This window comes from Sardina pilchardus, chromosome 3 (assembly GCF_963854185.1).
Source record: "Sardina pilchardus chromosome 3, fSarPil1.1, whole genome shotgun sequence".
NCBI lineage: Eukaryota > Metazoa > Chordata > Actinopteri > Clupeiformes > Clupeidae > Sardina > Sardina pilchardus.
In genome coordinates, this window is record NC_084996.1 from 24,141,756 (window position 1) to 24,157,891 (window position 16,136).

Consider the following 16,136-nt stretch of genomic DNA (forward strand, 5'->3'; position numbering starts at 1 on the left):
GAGTGGATCACAGCCTATTACGGCCCTTACAGAGACATTCCCCCACCACATCCCCAGCCCCAGCCATTAAAATCGAACTTTTAAATGCACAATCCCTAAATAATAAGGCATCTTTTATTCACGACCACATTATAAATGAAGAAATACATTTTATGTGCTTAGTTGAGACCTGGCAACAACCAGAGGCTTATTCCAGCTTAAATGAAGCCTGCCCCCCCGGCTACACCTACCTCAGCAAGGCTCGCACCACAGGCCGTGGTGGTGGCCTTGCTGTAGTGCACCGGGATGATTTTGAGTTGTCCACCCTGTCCCTGCCTGCTCACTCATCATTTGAATGCCTTGCGTTTAAATGCAAGCCACCACATTCCTTCACAGTTCTACTGATTTACCGCCCCCCCAAACCAAACCCAGCCTTCATCCCTGAAATACATGACCTCCTCACAACACTCTGCACAAGCCCAGGGAAAATCATCATACTTGGTGATTTCAACATTCATGTTAACAATACTTCATCCCACTCTGTAGCTGAATTCCTCAATCTCATTGACAGTCTCAACCTCACTCCACACATCAATGTCCCAACACACTCCAGAGGCCACACCCTTGACTTGGTGATCTCAAATTGCACCTCCATCTGCAATCCCTCAGTGCACGATCTGGGTGTATCCGACCACAAGGCCGTCTCATTGGAGCTACTCACCTCCCCCTCCCCTCTCACTAAGCCCAGCAGACAAATCAGTTTCAGGAACCTTAAAAACATCAACCCAGGCACACTGACTGCTGATCTCCAACACCTCTCCACTGCCAATCCCTCCTCAGTCACTGAGTCTGTGGATCTCTACAAGTCATCACTCGCCACCCTTCTGGACCGTCACGCCCCACTCAGGCCTAGAACTGTCACTTTCGCGCGCTCAGCCCCCTGGTACACTGGTGAGCTGCGCCTGCTGAAAAGAACGGGCCGTGTCCTTGAACGGCGCTTCAAGGACTCTGGGCTTGCGGTTCACAAGCTGGCCTATCGTGAACATCAGAGGGCCTACAGCAAGTCACTCAGTGAAGCGCGCTCTCGGTTCTACTCCAACATAATCAACAATAGCCCTGGAAACTCCAAGCAACTTTTCTCAACCATAAATCACCTCCTCAATCCCCAGACTCCCCTACACTCAGCTAACACGCAGGAGCGGTGTAACAGCTTCATCTCCTTTTTCAAAACTAAGGTAGACAACATCCGCTCCACTCTCTCCGGCCCCCCCAACCCCACGTCCCCCCCTCCCTCTGCCCCCCCTGCATCTCCAGGCGATTCGGCAGGCCTTCAGTCCTCTCAGCTCCTCTGCTGCTTCTCCAACATCACACAGCATGACACCGAAGACATCTTGAGACAGATGAAGCCCTCCACCTGTGCCCTGGACCCATTTCCCTCTGCCCTCATAAAAAGTCACTCCTCTGCAATAAGTCCCTTGATCACCAAAATCATCAATCAGTCCCTGCAGTCCGGCCATGTCCCCTCATCCCTGAAAACTGCTGTCATCAAGCCACTACTCAAAAAGCCCACTCTTGACCCAGAACCACCTGCAAACTACCGCCCCATCTCCAATCTCCCTTTCCTTTCGAAAGTGTTGGAAAAGGTGGTCTCTGGTCAACTTCACAACCATCTCACTACAAACAGTTTTTACGAGAAGTTCCAGTCTGGTTTCCGCTCTGGCCACAGTACGGAAACTGCTCTGGTCAGGGTCACCAATGACCTGCTGCTGGCAGCTGATGCTGGCTCTCCATCTCTTCTCATCCTCCTTGACCTCACCGCAGCATTCGACACCGTTGACCACCTCATCCTTCTACACCGCCTCCACTCTTCCATCGGACTTTCTGGCTCCACCCTGGCTTGGTTCACATCATATCTCACTGACAGAACTGAATATGTATCCCTGGCAGGTGCAAATTCAGTTACTCACACCGTCACCTGTGGGGTCCCTCAAGGTTCAGTCCTAGGCCCCACCCTCTTCACTCTGTACATGCTCCCCCTTGGTAGTGTCATCAGCCGGCATGGAATGTCTTTCCATTGCTATGCTGATGACACCCAACTCTACATAAAAACAAACCCAACATCCTCTGCAGCTTTAACCACAGTTTCCAACTGTCTGGAGGAGATAAAGGCGTGGATGAAGGCGAACTTCCTGCAACTCAACAGCTCAAAAACGGAAGCTATTCTTGTTGGCACTCCACACCAGATCCGGTCATCCACTATCACCAGCATCACCCTCCCCGGTCACAACATCCACCTCTCACCCTCAGTCACAAATCTGGGTGTCAAAATGGACCCTCACCTGACTTTTGAGGCCCACATCAAACATCTGTGTAAAACCTCCTTCTTTCACCTCAAAAACATTGCGAAACTCCGCCCTTCACTCACTCTCCCTGATGCTGAGAAACTTGTCCACGCCTTTATCTCCTCCAGGCTGGACTACTGCAACGCACTCCTCATCGGGATCCCCAGCAAGAACATCCAGCAGCTGCGGTACATCCAAAACTGCGCTGCCAGGATCCTGATGAGGGTGCGGAAATTCCAGCATATCACACCCATCCTCAAATCCCTTCATTGGCTTCCAGTTCAGTCCAGGATCGAGTACAAGGTTTCCCTTCTGTCCCATCAGTGTCTCCATGGCTCTGCCCCCCCTTACCTCAAAGAACTCATCCCCCCCCACTCCTCCTCACGTCATCTCCGGTCTGGACAATCACATCTCCTCCAGCAAAAAAGAACTAAGTTAAGAACCATGGGCGACCGTGCTTTTAGCTCTGCTGCTCCCAGTCTGTGGAATGCTCTCCCTGACCAACTAAGGGCACCACAGACTGTGGATTCTTTTAAGAAAGGCCTAAAAACTCATCTTTTTAGAAAAGCTTTTAACTAAATACTTTTTATCTGTTTTATGCTGGTTTTAGCCTAATTTTATGCTACTTTTAACTTCCTCTATGGTGCTACTTTCATCCTGTTGTGTGTGTATGTGTGTATGCATTGTAGCACTTTGAGATCATTTATTTGATGTAAAGCGCAATATAAATAAAATGTATTATTATTATTATTATTATTATAGATATTAGCTGAAAGTGATCATACGTGTTACTGGTAAGGAACTGCTTAGAATGGCTGATGGTACCTTTAACAGGGTAGTTGAACTAGATAAAGGACTTAGGCCTGACTACACAAATCTTCATTTAAGACTTACACAACTGTCTGGATAGCACCAGCAGTACGTGTGCCTCCTCCTCTCTGGCTGATACTGTCCACCTGGTTTTCCCATCCTGTTCTCTGGAACTGATGAAAGTTCACGTGGATGGTGGTTCCACTGGAGTACTGTGCAAAGGCAAACTGCAGAGACGAAAACATCACAAACTCAGCAGATGCCGTGACGTCCCCAGGAAATGTTACTGGATATCTGGGCTGAGTTCCCTGAAAGCATTGTAAGCCTAAGAAGTCCCTCTTGCTAACGTCTTAAGATTTGACGACTGTTTCCTGAAACCATCGTAACTTAAGAGCGCTGTGTAAACACTCGTAGATCTACAAGTGCTCCAAAGTTCTCCTTACTGGCTAAGAGTGTCTTAACAGATACTTCTCATTAGGAACAGGATTCCTCATGTTCTTACTCAAACTCTTTCTTCAAACGGCTGCTTAAGTGACACCCAAAATATTATTGCACAGGCAGCACACAGTAGGACTCTCACAACTAGCAAAGAACTGGCATGGCCGATGTAGGAGTAAGCTATAGCCTAAGTCTGATACGTTCATTTATCTTCCAACAAACGTAAAAACGGTGCAACAATCTAACATTAAATAACAAGAATTATGTATGACTGTGTGTGGTAATAGCCTACTTGTAATGCTTACATGCAAATGTTTTTTTTTTTTCTATTTTTGTAAATTCGTGTTGATGTGAGTTTATGTGTACATTGAAAGTCTAAATGGTAGGCCAAACTATGGCGTGCAGTCACCTGACATCACCATCAAATTAGAGGATATTTCAGAACTATTAACGTAACTAACAGACGTGATAGCCAAATTTCCAGAACAAATTCCCCAATCCCAAATTTGAACAATGATATTGAGTCAATAGTCAGACTCACTGAGGTGTTAAATTCCAGGAGACTCCTGGTCACATTTTTCACAAATGTTTTCATGACCAAGAACTGGTGTGCCGCCACACTTCCGGATCCATCCAGCAAGAAGACAATATCTGCAGCCGCTGAAGAGGAAACATTGTGTGGATAAACTTACATGATTCCAACATGGAATATATTCAAAAATGTGTTGTTTTTTGTTTACATCGTTTGATGTCTGTTAAATTGTTGTAGGTGGTTGATTGACAGACGTATTCATGAAAAGCATGCAGTGTGTAGCTGACAAAGTGCCATGGTGAAGGTGTACTCTGTTACCTTGACTTGTGCGGTTTGAGAGTTCAGTAGCTGAGGATGAGCAAGAGTCCCCTGTAGGCAAAGACAATTGTGGATGTAACATCTGGTACACGTGCCTAATCCTTGATATTTATTGAGATATGTTCATATAAATTACAACACAATATCTCTTACCTTGGCTTGTAGGGATTGGTGGCTCAGGTGTAGGGGGTGAACAAGTTGTAGGGACCACCCCTGTAGACAAAGATATTGTTGTAAAAGCAGAACTATCTGGTAAAAAGTGTCTACATTTTAATATTCCATGAGATTACTGGCCACTGATGAGCAAGTCACATCTAAGGAACAGAAACCCGGCAGAAAGAAGCAAGCGTATCTCCAGATAGCAGCTAGCCGAGCCTGACAGCTCTCATTCACTGAAGCCCTTTCACACGGCTCCCAGGGACCAGCTACTCTTCTGGTTGAGTTGGCACACGTACCAGATGGCGACCCCTGGTCTTCGAGGCCCAGCAGATTGGTTTAACTGGCCGACGTGATGGCCCATCAAATTATGTGACAAGCCAACGAGGTAAATTACACTACTTAAATCACCAAGGTGAATCAGTTAGCAGGTAATGTAGCTTTGTATCTGTATTAGTGCGACCAGCATAACAGATGCTAACTAGTTAAGTCCTTATTTTGTTATACCAGAACGCCATAATCCTTTGTTAGGTATAGAGGTCCATTCTTTGGTGGCAAGTGCATGTGCAAGTGCTATTGACTGCAACGCTTTACAGACCTTCTATGACCATGATGCTCTTCTCCAGTCTGCTGCTGATGTTGTCCAGTGCCTCAAAGTTGTCCACTCTAAACACAAAGTCTGATTCTGGTGAAGATGCGATACTCCTGAGCTCATCTTGGGCTGACTGACTGCTAAAGGCACTTCCAATCTGCCACATAAGGAAGAGAATTAGTTGTACAGAGTGTTACCCACACCAAGATCACTGAATCAACAGGGTGGCCAAATACTGCCTGTGTGGTGCTTTAAGGTGGAGTGGATAAACATCAAAACAGTGAACATGAACGTATAGGAGCTCCTACCCCAATAGCATATCTAGTAATGTTCTTGCTATCAGCCTGTGCCGTGACACTGGGATAGCTTGAAGCATCCCCAGACTGCCCATCTGTGAGAACAATGAGGATTCTAACGGCATCAGGTCTCGATCCAGCAGAAGAATCAAACAGGGTGTCCCTGTGGAAATGAGTAGATTCAGAATATATACCTCAAATGACAACAGACTGTACTATTATACATTATTTATAATCAACAGACAAAGATACACCTTTCAGCTCATAAATCAGATAAAGGACGTTAGCCTAGTGCAGGAGTTTAAAGCTTTTCAGTGACTCTGAATGACACCACATCACATCATCCCAAGTGTTGTACAACATGAACAGGGACCTAACATGACACCACAATATGTTTTCAACTCCCTAATTGTGAAGAAACAGTATGAATCCAGGGGTTTTTGCAAGCAGTCATGGCTCACTACTGTATGCTAAAAGTTGTCAGAGTTCTCCTTTAAAACAAGGACATTTGGTTGCCAGTTGGTTCAACAAATTTGTCTTGATCAGACGTTTTAAAATGAGAAACTTTTGACCATTTCTCCAAACTATTATCTCCCCGTTTGGTGATTGGCTGGTGATTTCCTGTTCCCAGTCAGTGCACCAAGACAGTTCTTTTTGACAGTGAGCTCATGGAATGGAGAGCTGGTAGATTATGAGGAGATATTAGCTGAAAGTGATCATACGTGTTACTGGTAAGGAACTGCTTAGAATGGCTGATGGTACCTTTAACAGGGTAGTTGAACTAGATAAAGGACTTAGGCCTGACTACACAAATCTTCATTTAAGACTTACACAACTGTCTGGATAGCACCAGCAGTACGTGTGCCTCCTCCTCTCTGGCTGATACTGTCCACCTGGTTTTCCCATCCTGTTCTCTGGAACTGATGAAAGTTCACGTGGACGGTGGTTCCACTGGAGTACTGTGCAAAGGCAAACTGCAGAGACGAAAACATCACATACTCAGCAGATGGCGTAACTTCCCCAGGAAATGTTACTGGATATCTGGGCTGAGTTCCCTGAAAGCATTGTAAGCCTAAGAAGTCCCTCTTACTAACGTCTTAAGATTTGACGACTGCTTCCTGAAACAATCGTAACTTAAGAGCGCTGTGTAAACACTCGTAGATCTACAAGTGCTCCAGAGTTCTCCTTTCTGACTAAGAGCGTCTTAACAGATACTTTTCATTAGGAACAGGATTCCTCATGTTCTTACTCAAACTCTTTCTTCAAACGGCAGCTTAAGTGACACCCAAAATATTATTGCACAGGCAGCACACAGTAGGACTCTCACAACTAGCAAAGAACTGGCATGGCCGATGTAGGAGTAAGCTATAGCCTAAGTCTGATACGTTCATTTATCTTCCAACAAACGTAAAAACGGTGCAACAATCTAACATTAAATAACAAGAATTATGTATGACTGTGTGTGGTAATAGCCTACTTGAGATGCTTACATGCAAATGTTTTTTTTTTCTATTTTCGTAAATTCGTGTTGATGTGAGTTTATGTGTACATTGAAAGTCTAAATGGTAGGCCAAACTATGGCGTGCAGTCACCTGACATCACCATCAAATTAGAGGATATTTCAGAACTATTAACGTAACTAACAGACGTGATAGCCAAATTTCCAGAACAAATTCCCCAATCCCAAATTTGAACAATTATATTGAATCAATAGTCAGACTCACTGAGGTGTTAAACTCCAGGAGACTCCTGGTCACATTTTTCACAAATGTTTTCATCACCAAGAACTGGTGTGCCGCCACACTTCCGGATCCATCCAGCAAGAAGACAATATCTGCAGCCGCTGAAGAGGAAACATTGTGTGGATAAACTTACATGATTCCAACATGGAATATATTCAAAAATGTGTTGTTTTTTGTTTTCAATGTTTGATGTCTGTTAAATTGTTTTAGGTGGTTGATTGACAGACGTATTCATGAAAAGCATGCAGTGTGTAGCTGACAAAGTGCCATGGTGAAGGTGTACTCTGTTACCTTGACTTGTGCGGTTTGAGAGTTCAGTAGCTGAGGATGAGCAAGAGTCCCCTGTAGGCAAAGACAATTGTGGATGTAACATCTGGTACACGTGCCTAATCCTTGATATTTATTGAGATATGTTCATATAAATTACAACACAATATCTCTTACCTTGGCTTGTAGGGATTGGTGGCTCAGGTGTAGGGGGTGAACAAGTTGTAGGGACCACCCCTGTAGACAAAGATATTGTTGTAAAAGTAGAACTATCTGGTAAAAAGTGTCTACATTTTAATATTCCATGAGATTACTGGCCACTGATGAGCAAGTCACATCTAAGGAACAGAAACCTGGCAGAAAGAAGCAAACATATCTCCAGATAGCATCTAGCTAGCCTGACAGCTCTCATTCACTGAAGCCCTTTCACACGGCTCCCAGGGACCAGCTACTCTTCTGGTTGAGTTGGCACACGTACCAGATGGAGACTCCTGGTCTTTAACGCCCAGCAGATTGGTTTAACTGGCCGACGTGATGGCAAATTATGTGACAAGCCAATGAGGTAAATTACACTACTTAAATCACCAAGGTGAATCAGTTAGCAGGTAATATAGCTTTGTATCTGTATTAGTGCGACCAGCGTAACAGATGTTAACTAGTTAAGTCCTTATTTTGTTATACCAGAACGCCATAATCCTTTGTTAGGCATAGAGGTCCATTCTTTGGTGGCAAGTGCATGTGCAAGTGCTATTGACTGCAACGCTTTACAGACCTTCTATGACCATGATGCTCTTCTCCAGTCTGCTGCTGATGTTGTCCAGTGCCTCAAAGTTGTCCACTCTAAACACAAAGTCTGATTCTGGTGAAGATGCGATACTCCTGAGCTCATCTTGGGCTGACTGACTGGTAAAGGCACTTCCAATCTGCCACATAAGGAAGAGAATTAGTTGTACAGAGTGCTACCCACACCAAGATCACTGAATCAACAGAGTTGCCAAATACTGCCTGTGCGGTGCTTTAAGGTGGAGTGGATAAACATCAAAACAGTGAACATGAACGTATAGGAGCTCGTACCCCAATAGCGTATCTAGTAATGTTCTTGCTATCAGCCTGTGCCGTGACACTGGGATAGCTTGAAGCATCCCCAGACTGCCCATCTGTGAGGACAATGAGGATTCTAACGGCATCAGGTCTCGCTCCAGCAGAAGAATCAAACAGGGTGTCCCTGTGGAAATGAGTAGATTCAGAACATATACCTCAAATGACAACAGACTGTACTATTATACATTATTTATAACCAACAGACAAAGATACACCTTTCAGCTCATAAATCAGATAAAGGACTTTAGCCTAGTGCAGGAGTTGAAAGCTTTTCAGTGACTCTGAATGACACCACATCACATCATTCCAAGTGTTGTACAACATGAACAGGGACCTTACATGACACCACAATATGTTTTCAACTCCCTAATTGTGAAGAAACAGTATGAATCCAGTGTTTGTGCAAGCAGTCAGGGCTCACTACTGTATGCTAAAAGTTGTCAGAGTTCTCCTTTAAAACAAGGACATTTGGTTGCCAGTACGTTCAGCAAATTTGTCTTGATCAGAAGTCTTAAAATGAGAAACTTTTGACCATTTCTCCAAACTATTATCTCCCCGTTTGGTGATTGGCTGAAACAGACTTGTTGTTTGTTTCCCGTTCACAGTCAGTGCACAAAGACAGTTTTTGTTCTTCACAGTGAGCTCATGGAATGGAGAGCTGGTAGATTGTGAGGAGATATTTGCTGAATGTGATCATACGTGTTACTGGTAAGGAACTGCTTAGAATGGCTGATGGTCCCTTTAACAGGGTAGTTGAACTAGATAAAGGACTTAGGCCTGACTACACAAATCTTCATTTAAGACTTACACAACTGTCTGGATAGCACCAGCAGTACGTGTGCCTCCTCCTCTTTGGCTGATACTATCCACCTGGTTTTCCCATCCTGTTCTCTGGAACTGATGAAAGTTCACGTGGATGGTGGTTCCACTGGAGTACTGTGCAAAGGCAAACTGCAGAGACGAAAACATCACATACTCAGCAGATGGCGTGACGTCCCCAGGGAATGTTACTGGATATCTGGGCTGAGTTCCCTGAAAGCATTGTAAGCCTAAGAAGTCCCTCTTACTAACGTCTTAAGATTTGACGACTGCTTCCTGAAACCATCGTAACTTAAGATCGCTGTGTAAACACTCGTAGATCTACAAGTGCTCCAGAGTTCTCCTTACTGACTAAGAGCGTCTTAACAGATACTTTTCATTAGGAACAGGATTCCTCATGTTCTTACTCAAACTCTTTCTTCAAACGGCTGCTTAAGTGACACCCAAAATATTATTGCACAGGCAGCACACAGTAGGACTCTCACAACTAGCAAAGAACTGGCATGGCCGATGTAGGAGTAAGCTATAGCCTAAGTCTGATACGTTCATTTATCTTCCAACAAACGTAAAAACGGTGCAACAATCTAACATTAAATAACAAGAATTATGTATGACTGTGTGTGGTAATAGCCTACTTGAGATGCTTACATGCAAATGTTATTTTTTTTCTATTTCCGTAAATTCGTGTTGATGTGAGGTTATGTGTACATTGAAAGTAGATAGATAGATAGATAGATAGATAGATACTTTATTGATCCCCATAAAGTATCTTTCTATCTATCTATCTATCTACTTTCAATGTACACATAACCTCACATCAACACGAATCATCAACACTGAAGTCTAAATGGTAGGCCAAACTATGGCGTGCAGTCACCTGACATCACCATCAAATTAGAGGATATTTCAGAACTATTAACGTAACTAACAGACGTGATAGCCAAATATCCAGAACAAATTCCCCAATCCCAAATTTGAACAATGATATTGAATCAATAGTCAGACTCACTGAGGTGTTAAACTCCAGGAGACTCCTGGTCACATTTTTCACAAATGTTTTCATGACCAAGAACTGGTGTGCTGCCACACTTCCGGATCCATCCAGCAAGAAGACAATATCTGCAGCCGCTGAAGAGGAAACATTGTGTGGATAAACTTACATGATTCCAACATGGAATATATTCAAAAATGTGTTGTTTTTTGTTTACATCGTTTGATGTCTGTTAAATTGTTTTAGGTGGTTGATTGACAGACATATTCATGAAAAGCATGCAGTGTGTAGCTGACAAAGTGCCATGGTGAAGGTGTACTCTGTTACCTTGACTTGTGCGGTTTGAGAGTTCAGTAGCTGAGGATGAGCAAGAGTCCCCTGTAGGCAAAGACAATTGTGGATGTAACATCTGGTACACGTGCCTAATCCTTGATATTTATTGAGATATGTTCATATAAATTACAACACAATATCTCTTACCTTGGCTTGTAGGGATTGGTGGCTCAGGTGTAGGGGGTGAACAAGTTGTAGGGACCACCCCTGTAGACAAAGATATTGTTGTAAAAGTAGAACTATCTGGTAAAAAGTGTCTACATTTTAATATTCCATGAGATTACTGGCCACTGATGAGCAAGTCACATCTAAGGAACAGAAACCTGGCAGAAAGAAGCAAACATATCTCCAGATAGCAGCTAGCTAGCCTGACAGCTTTCATTCACTGAAGCCCTTTCACACGGCTCCCAGGGACCAGCTACTCATCTGGTTGAGTTGGCGCACGTACCAGATGGAGACTCCTGGTCTTCGAGGCCCAGCAGATTGGTTTAACTGGCCGACGTGATGGCCCATCAAATTATGTGACAAGCCAATGAGGTAAATGACACTACTTAAATTACCAAGGTGAATCAGTTAGCAGGTAATGTAGCTTTGTATCTGTATTAGTGCGACCAGCATAACAGATGTTAACTAGTTAAGTCCTTATTTTGTTATACCAGAACGCCATAATCCTTTGTTAGGCATAGAGGTCCATTCTTTGGTGGCAAGTGCATGTGCAAGTGCTATTGACTGCAACGCTTTACAGACCTTCTATGACCATGATGCTCTTCTCCAGTCTGCTGCTGATGTTGTCCAGTGCCTCAAAGTTGTCCACTCTAAACACAAAGTCTGATTCTGGTGAAGATGCGATACTCCTGAGCTCATCTTGGGCTGACTGACTGCTAAAGGCACTTCCAATCTGCCACATAAGGGAGAGAATTAGTTGTACAGAGTGCTACCCACACCAAGATCACGGAGTCAACAGAGGGGCCAAATACTGTCTGTGCAGTGCTTTAAGGTGCAGTGGATAAACATCAAAACAGTGAACATGAACGTATAGGAGCTCGTACCCCAATAGCGTATCTAGTAATGTTCTTGCTATCAGCCTGTGCCGTGACACTGGGATAGCTTGAAGCATCCCCAGACTGCCCATCTGTGAGGACAATGAGGATTCTAACGGCATCAGGTCTCGCTCCAGCAGAAGAATCAAACAGGGTGTCCCTGTGGAAATGAGTAGAGATTCATAATATATACCTGAAATGATAACAGACTGTACTATTATACATTATTTATAATCAACAGACAAAGATATACCATTCAGCTCATAAATCAGATAAAGGACTTTAGCCTAGTGCAGGAGTTTAAAGCTTTTCAGTGACTCTGAATGACACCACATCACATCATTCCAAGTGTTGTACAACATGAACAGGGACCTTACATGACACCACAATATGTTTTCAACTCCCTAATTGTGAAGAAACAGTATGAATCCAGTGTTTGTGCAAGCAGTCAGGGCTCACTACTGTATGCTAAAAGTTGTCAGAGTTCTCCTTTAAAACAAGGACATTTGGTTGCCAGTACGTTCAGCAAATTTGTCTTGATCAGAAGTCTTAAAATGAGAAACTTTTGACCATTTCTCCAAACTATTATCTCCCCGTTTGGTGATTGGCTGAAACAGACTTGTTGTTTGTTTCCCGTTCACAGTCAGTGCACAAAGACAGTTTTTGTTCTTCACAGTGAGCTCATGGAATGGAGAGCTGGTAGATTGTGAGGAGATATTTGCTGAATGTGATCATACGTGTTACTGGTAAGGAACTGCTTAGAATGGCTGATGGTCCCTTTAACAGGGTAGTTGAACTAGATAAAGGACTTAGGCCTGACTACACAAATCTTCATTTAAGACTTACACAACTGTCTGGATAGCACCAGCAGTACGTGTGCCTCCTCCTCTTTGGCTGATACTATCCACCTGGTTTTCCCATCCTGTTCTCTGGAACTGATGAAAGTTCACGTGGATGGTGGTTCCACTGGAGTACTGTGCAAAGGCAAACTGCAGAGACGAAAACATCACATACTCAGCAGATGGCGTGACGTCCCCAGGGAATGTTACTGGATATCTGGGCTGAGTTCCCTGAAAGCATTGTAAGCCTAAGAAGTCCCTCTTACTAACGTCTTAAGATTTGACGACTGCTTCCTGAAACCATCGTAACTTAAGATCGCTGTGTAAACACTCGTAGATCTACAAGTGCTCCAGAGTTCTCCTTACTGACTAAGAGCGTCTTAACAGATACTTTTCATTAGGAACAGGATTCCTCATGTTCTTACTCAAACTCTTTCTTCAAACGGCTGCTTAAGTGACACCCAAAATATTATTGCACAGGCAGCACACAGTAGGACTCTCACAACTAGCAAAGAACTGGCATGGCCGATGTAGGAGTAAGCTATAGCCTAAGTCTGATACGTTCATTTATCTTCCAACAAACGTAAAAACGGTGCAACAATCTAACATTAAATAACAAGAATTATGTATGACTGTGTGTGGTAATAGCCTACTTGAGATGCTTACATGCAAATGTTATTTTTTTTCTATTTCCGTAAATTCGTGTTGATGTGAGGTTATGTGTACATTGAAAGTAGATAGATAGATAGATAGATAGATAGATACTTTATTGATCCCCATAAAGTATCTATCTATCTATCTATCTATCTACTTTCAATGTACACATAACCTCACATCAACACGAATCATCAACACTGAAGTCTAAATGGTAGGCCAAACTATGGCGTGCAGTCACCTGACATCACCATCAAATTAGAGGATATTTCAGAACTATTAACGTAACTAACAGACGTGATAGCCAAATATCCAGAACAAATTCCCCAATCCCAAATTTGAACAATGATATTGAATCAATAGTCAGACTCACTGAGGTGTTAAACTCCAGGAGACTCCTGGTCACATTTTTCACAAATGTTTTCATGACCAAGAACTGGTGTGCTGCCACACTTCCGGATCCATCCAGCAAGAAGACAATATCTGCAGCCGCTGAAGAGGAAACATTGTGTGGATAAACTTACATGATTCCAACATGGAATATATTCAAAAATGTGTTGTTTTTTGTTTACATCGTTTGATGTCTGTTAAATTGTTTTAGGTGGTTGATTGACAGACATATTCATGAAAAGCATGCAGTGTGTAGCTGACAAAGTGCCATGGTGAAGGTGTACTCTGTTACCTTGACTTGTGCGGTTTGAGAGTTCAGTAGCTGAGGATGAGCAAGAGTCCCCTGTAGGCAAAGACAATTGTGGATGTAACATCTGGTACACGTGCCTAATCCTTGATATTTATTGAGATATGTTCATATAAATTACAACACAATATCTCTTACCTTGGCTTGTAGGGATTGGTGGCTCAGGTGTAGGGGGTGAACAAGTTGTAGGGACCACCCCTGTAGACAAAGATATTGTTGTAAAAGTAGAACTATCTGGTAAAAAGTGTCTACATTTTAATATTCCATGAGATTACTGGCCACTGATGAGCAAGTCACATCTAAGGAACAGAAACCTGGCAGAAAGAAGCAAACATATCTCCAGATAGCAGCTAGCTAGCCTGACAGCTTTCATTCACTGAAGCCCTTTCACACGGCTCCCAGGGACCAGCTACTCATCTGGTTGAGTTGGCGCACGTACCAGATGGAGACTCCTGGTCTTCGAGGCCCAGCAGATTGGTTTAACTGGCCGACGTGATGGCCCATCAAATTATGTGACAAGCCAATGAGGTAAATGACACTACTTAAATTACCAAGGTGAATCAGTTAGCAGGTAATGTAGCTTTGTATCTGTATTAGTGCGACCAGCATAACAGATGTTAACTAGTTAAGTCCTTATTTTGTTATACCAGAACGCCATAATCCTTTGTTAGGCATAGAGGTCCATTCTTTGGTGGCAAGTGCATGTGCAAGTGCTATTGACTGCAACGCTTTACAGACCTTCTATGACCATGATGCTCTTCTCCAGTCTGCTGCTGATGTTGTCCAGTGCCTCAAAGTTGTCCACTCTAAACACAAAGTCTGATTCTGGTGAAGATGCGATACTCCTGAGCTCATCTTGGGCTGACTGACTGCTAAAGGCACTTCCAATCTGCCACATAAGGGAGAGAATTAGTTGTACAGAGTGCTACCCACACCAAGATCACGGAGTCAACAGAGGGGCCAAATACTGTCTGTGCAGTGCTTTAAGGTGCAGTGGATAAACATCAAAACAGTGAACATGAACGTATAGGAGCTCGTACCCCAATAGCGTATCTAGTAATGTTCTTGCTATCAGCCTGTGCCGTGACACTGGGATAGCTTGAAGCATCCCCAGACTGCCCATCTGTGAGGACAATGAGGATTCTAACGGCATCAGGTCTCGCTCCAGCAGAAGAATCAAACAGGGTGTCCCTGTGGAAATGAGTAGAGATTCATAATATATACCTGAAATGATAACAGACTGTACTATTATACATTATTTATAATCAACAGACAAAGATATACCATTCAGCTCATAAATCAGATAAAGGACTTTAGCCTAGTGCAGGAGTTTAAAGCTTTTCAGTGACTCTGAATGACACCACATCACATCATTCCAAGTGTTGTACAACATGAACAGGGACCTTACATGACACCACAATATGTTTTCAACTCCCTAATTGTGAAGAAACAGTATGAATCCAGTGTTTGTGCAAGCAGTCAGGGCTCACTACTGTATGCTAAAAGTTGTCAGAGTTCTCCTTTAAAACAAGGACATTTGGTTGCCAGTACGTTCAGCAAATTTGTCTTGATCAGAAGTCTTAAAATGAGAAACTTTTGACCATTTCTCCAAACTATTATCTCCCCGTTTGGTGATTGGCTGAAACAGACTTGTTGTTTGTTTCCCGTTCACAGTCAGTGCACAAAGACAGTTTTTGTTCTTCACAGTGAGCTCATGGAATGGAGAGCTGGTAGATTGTGAGGAGATATTTGCTGAATGTGATCATACGTGTTACTGGTAAGGAACTGCTTAGAATGGCTGATGGTCCCTTTAACAGGGTAGTTGAACTAGATAAAGGACTTAGGCCTGACTACACAAATCTTCATTTAAGACTTACACAACTGTCTGGATAGCACCAGCAGTACGTGTGCCTCCTCCTCTTTGGCTGATACTATCCACCTGGTTTTCCCATCCTGTTCTCTGGAACTGATGAAAGTTCACGTGGATGGTGGTTCCACTGGAGTACTGTGCAAAGGCAAACTGCAGAGACGAAAACATCACATACTCAGCAGATGGCGTGACGTCCCCAGGGAATGTTACTGGATATCTGGGCTGAGTTCCCTGAAAGCATTGTAAGCCTAAGAAGTCCCTCTTACTAACGTCTTAAGATTTGACGACTGCTTCCTGAAACCATCGTAACTTAAGATCGC

General features: G+C 43.4%; 1 protein-coding gene across 1 annotated transcript in view; it reads right to left on the bottom strand.

Moving 5' to 3' along the window:
- The window catches only part of LOC134075948 (uncharacterized), a 39,383-nt gene that overhangs the window by 3,287 nt on the left and 19,960 nt on the right, over positions 1-16,136 (bottom strand). Inside the window, exons 38-62 of the mRNA XM_062530975.1 lie at positions 15,824-15,966; positions 14,987-15,137; positions 14,685-14,835; positions 14,085-14,144; positions 13,932-13,982; positions 13,623-13,741; positions 12,603-12,745; positions 11,766-11,916; positions 11,464-11,614; positions 10,864-10,923; positions 10,711-10,761; positions 10,402-10,520; positions 9,382-9,524; positions 8,547-8,697; positions 8,245-8,395; positions 7,650-7,709; positions 7,497-7,547; positions 7,188-7,306; positions 6,295-6,437; positions 5,476-5,626; positions 5,174-5,324; positions 4,573-4,632; positions 4,420-4,470; positions 4,111-4,229; positions 3,216-3,358 (exon numbers count right to left, since the gene is read on the bottom strand). Of these exons, the coding sequence (XP_062386959.1) occupies positions 3,216-3,358; positions 4,111-4,229; positions 4,420-4,470; positions 4,573-4,632; positions 5,174-5,324; positions 5,476-5,626; positions 6,295-6,437; positions 7,188-7,306; positions 7,497-7,547; positions 7,650-7,709; positions 8,245-8,395; positions 8,547-8,697; positions 9,382-9,524; positions 10,402-10,520; positions 10,711-10,761; positions 10,864-10,923; positions 11,464-11,614; positions 11,766-11,916; positions 12,603-12,745; positions 13,623-13,741; positions 13,932-13,982; positions 14,085-14,144; positions 14,685-14,835; positions 14,987-15,137; positions 15,824-15,966 (2,843 nt within the window). The remainder of the gene's footprint in view (positions 1-3,215; positions 3,359-4,110; positions 4,230-4,419; positions 4,471-4,572; positions 4,633-5,173; positions 5,325-5,475; positions 5,627-6,294; positions 6,438-7,187; positions 7,307-7,496; positions 7,548-7,649; positions 7,710-8,244; positions 8,396-8,546; positions 8,698-9,381; positions 9,525-10,401; positions 10,521-10,710; positions 10,762-10,863; positions 10,924-11,463; positions 11,615-11,765; positions 11,917-12,602; positions 12,746-13,622; positions 13,742-13,931; positions 13,983-14,084; positions 14,145-14,684; positions 14,836-14,986; positions 15,138-15,823; positions 15,967-16,136) is intronic.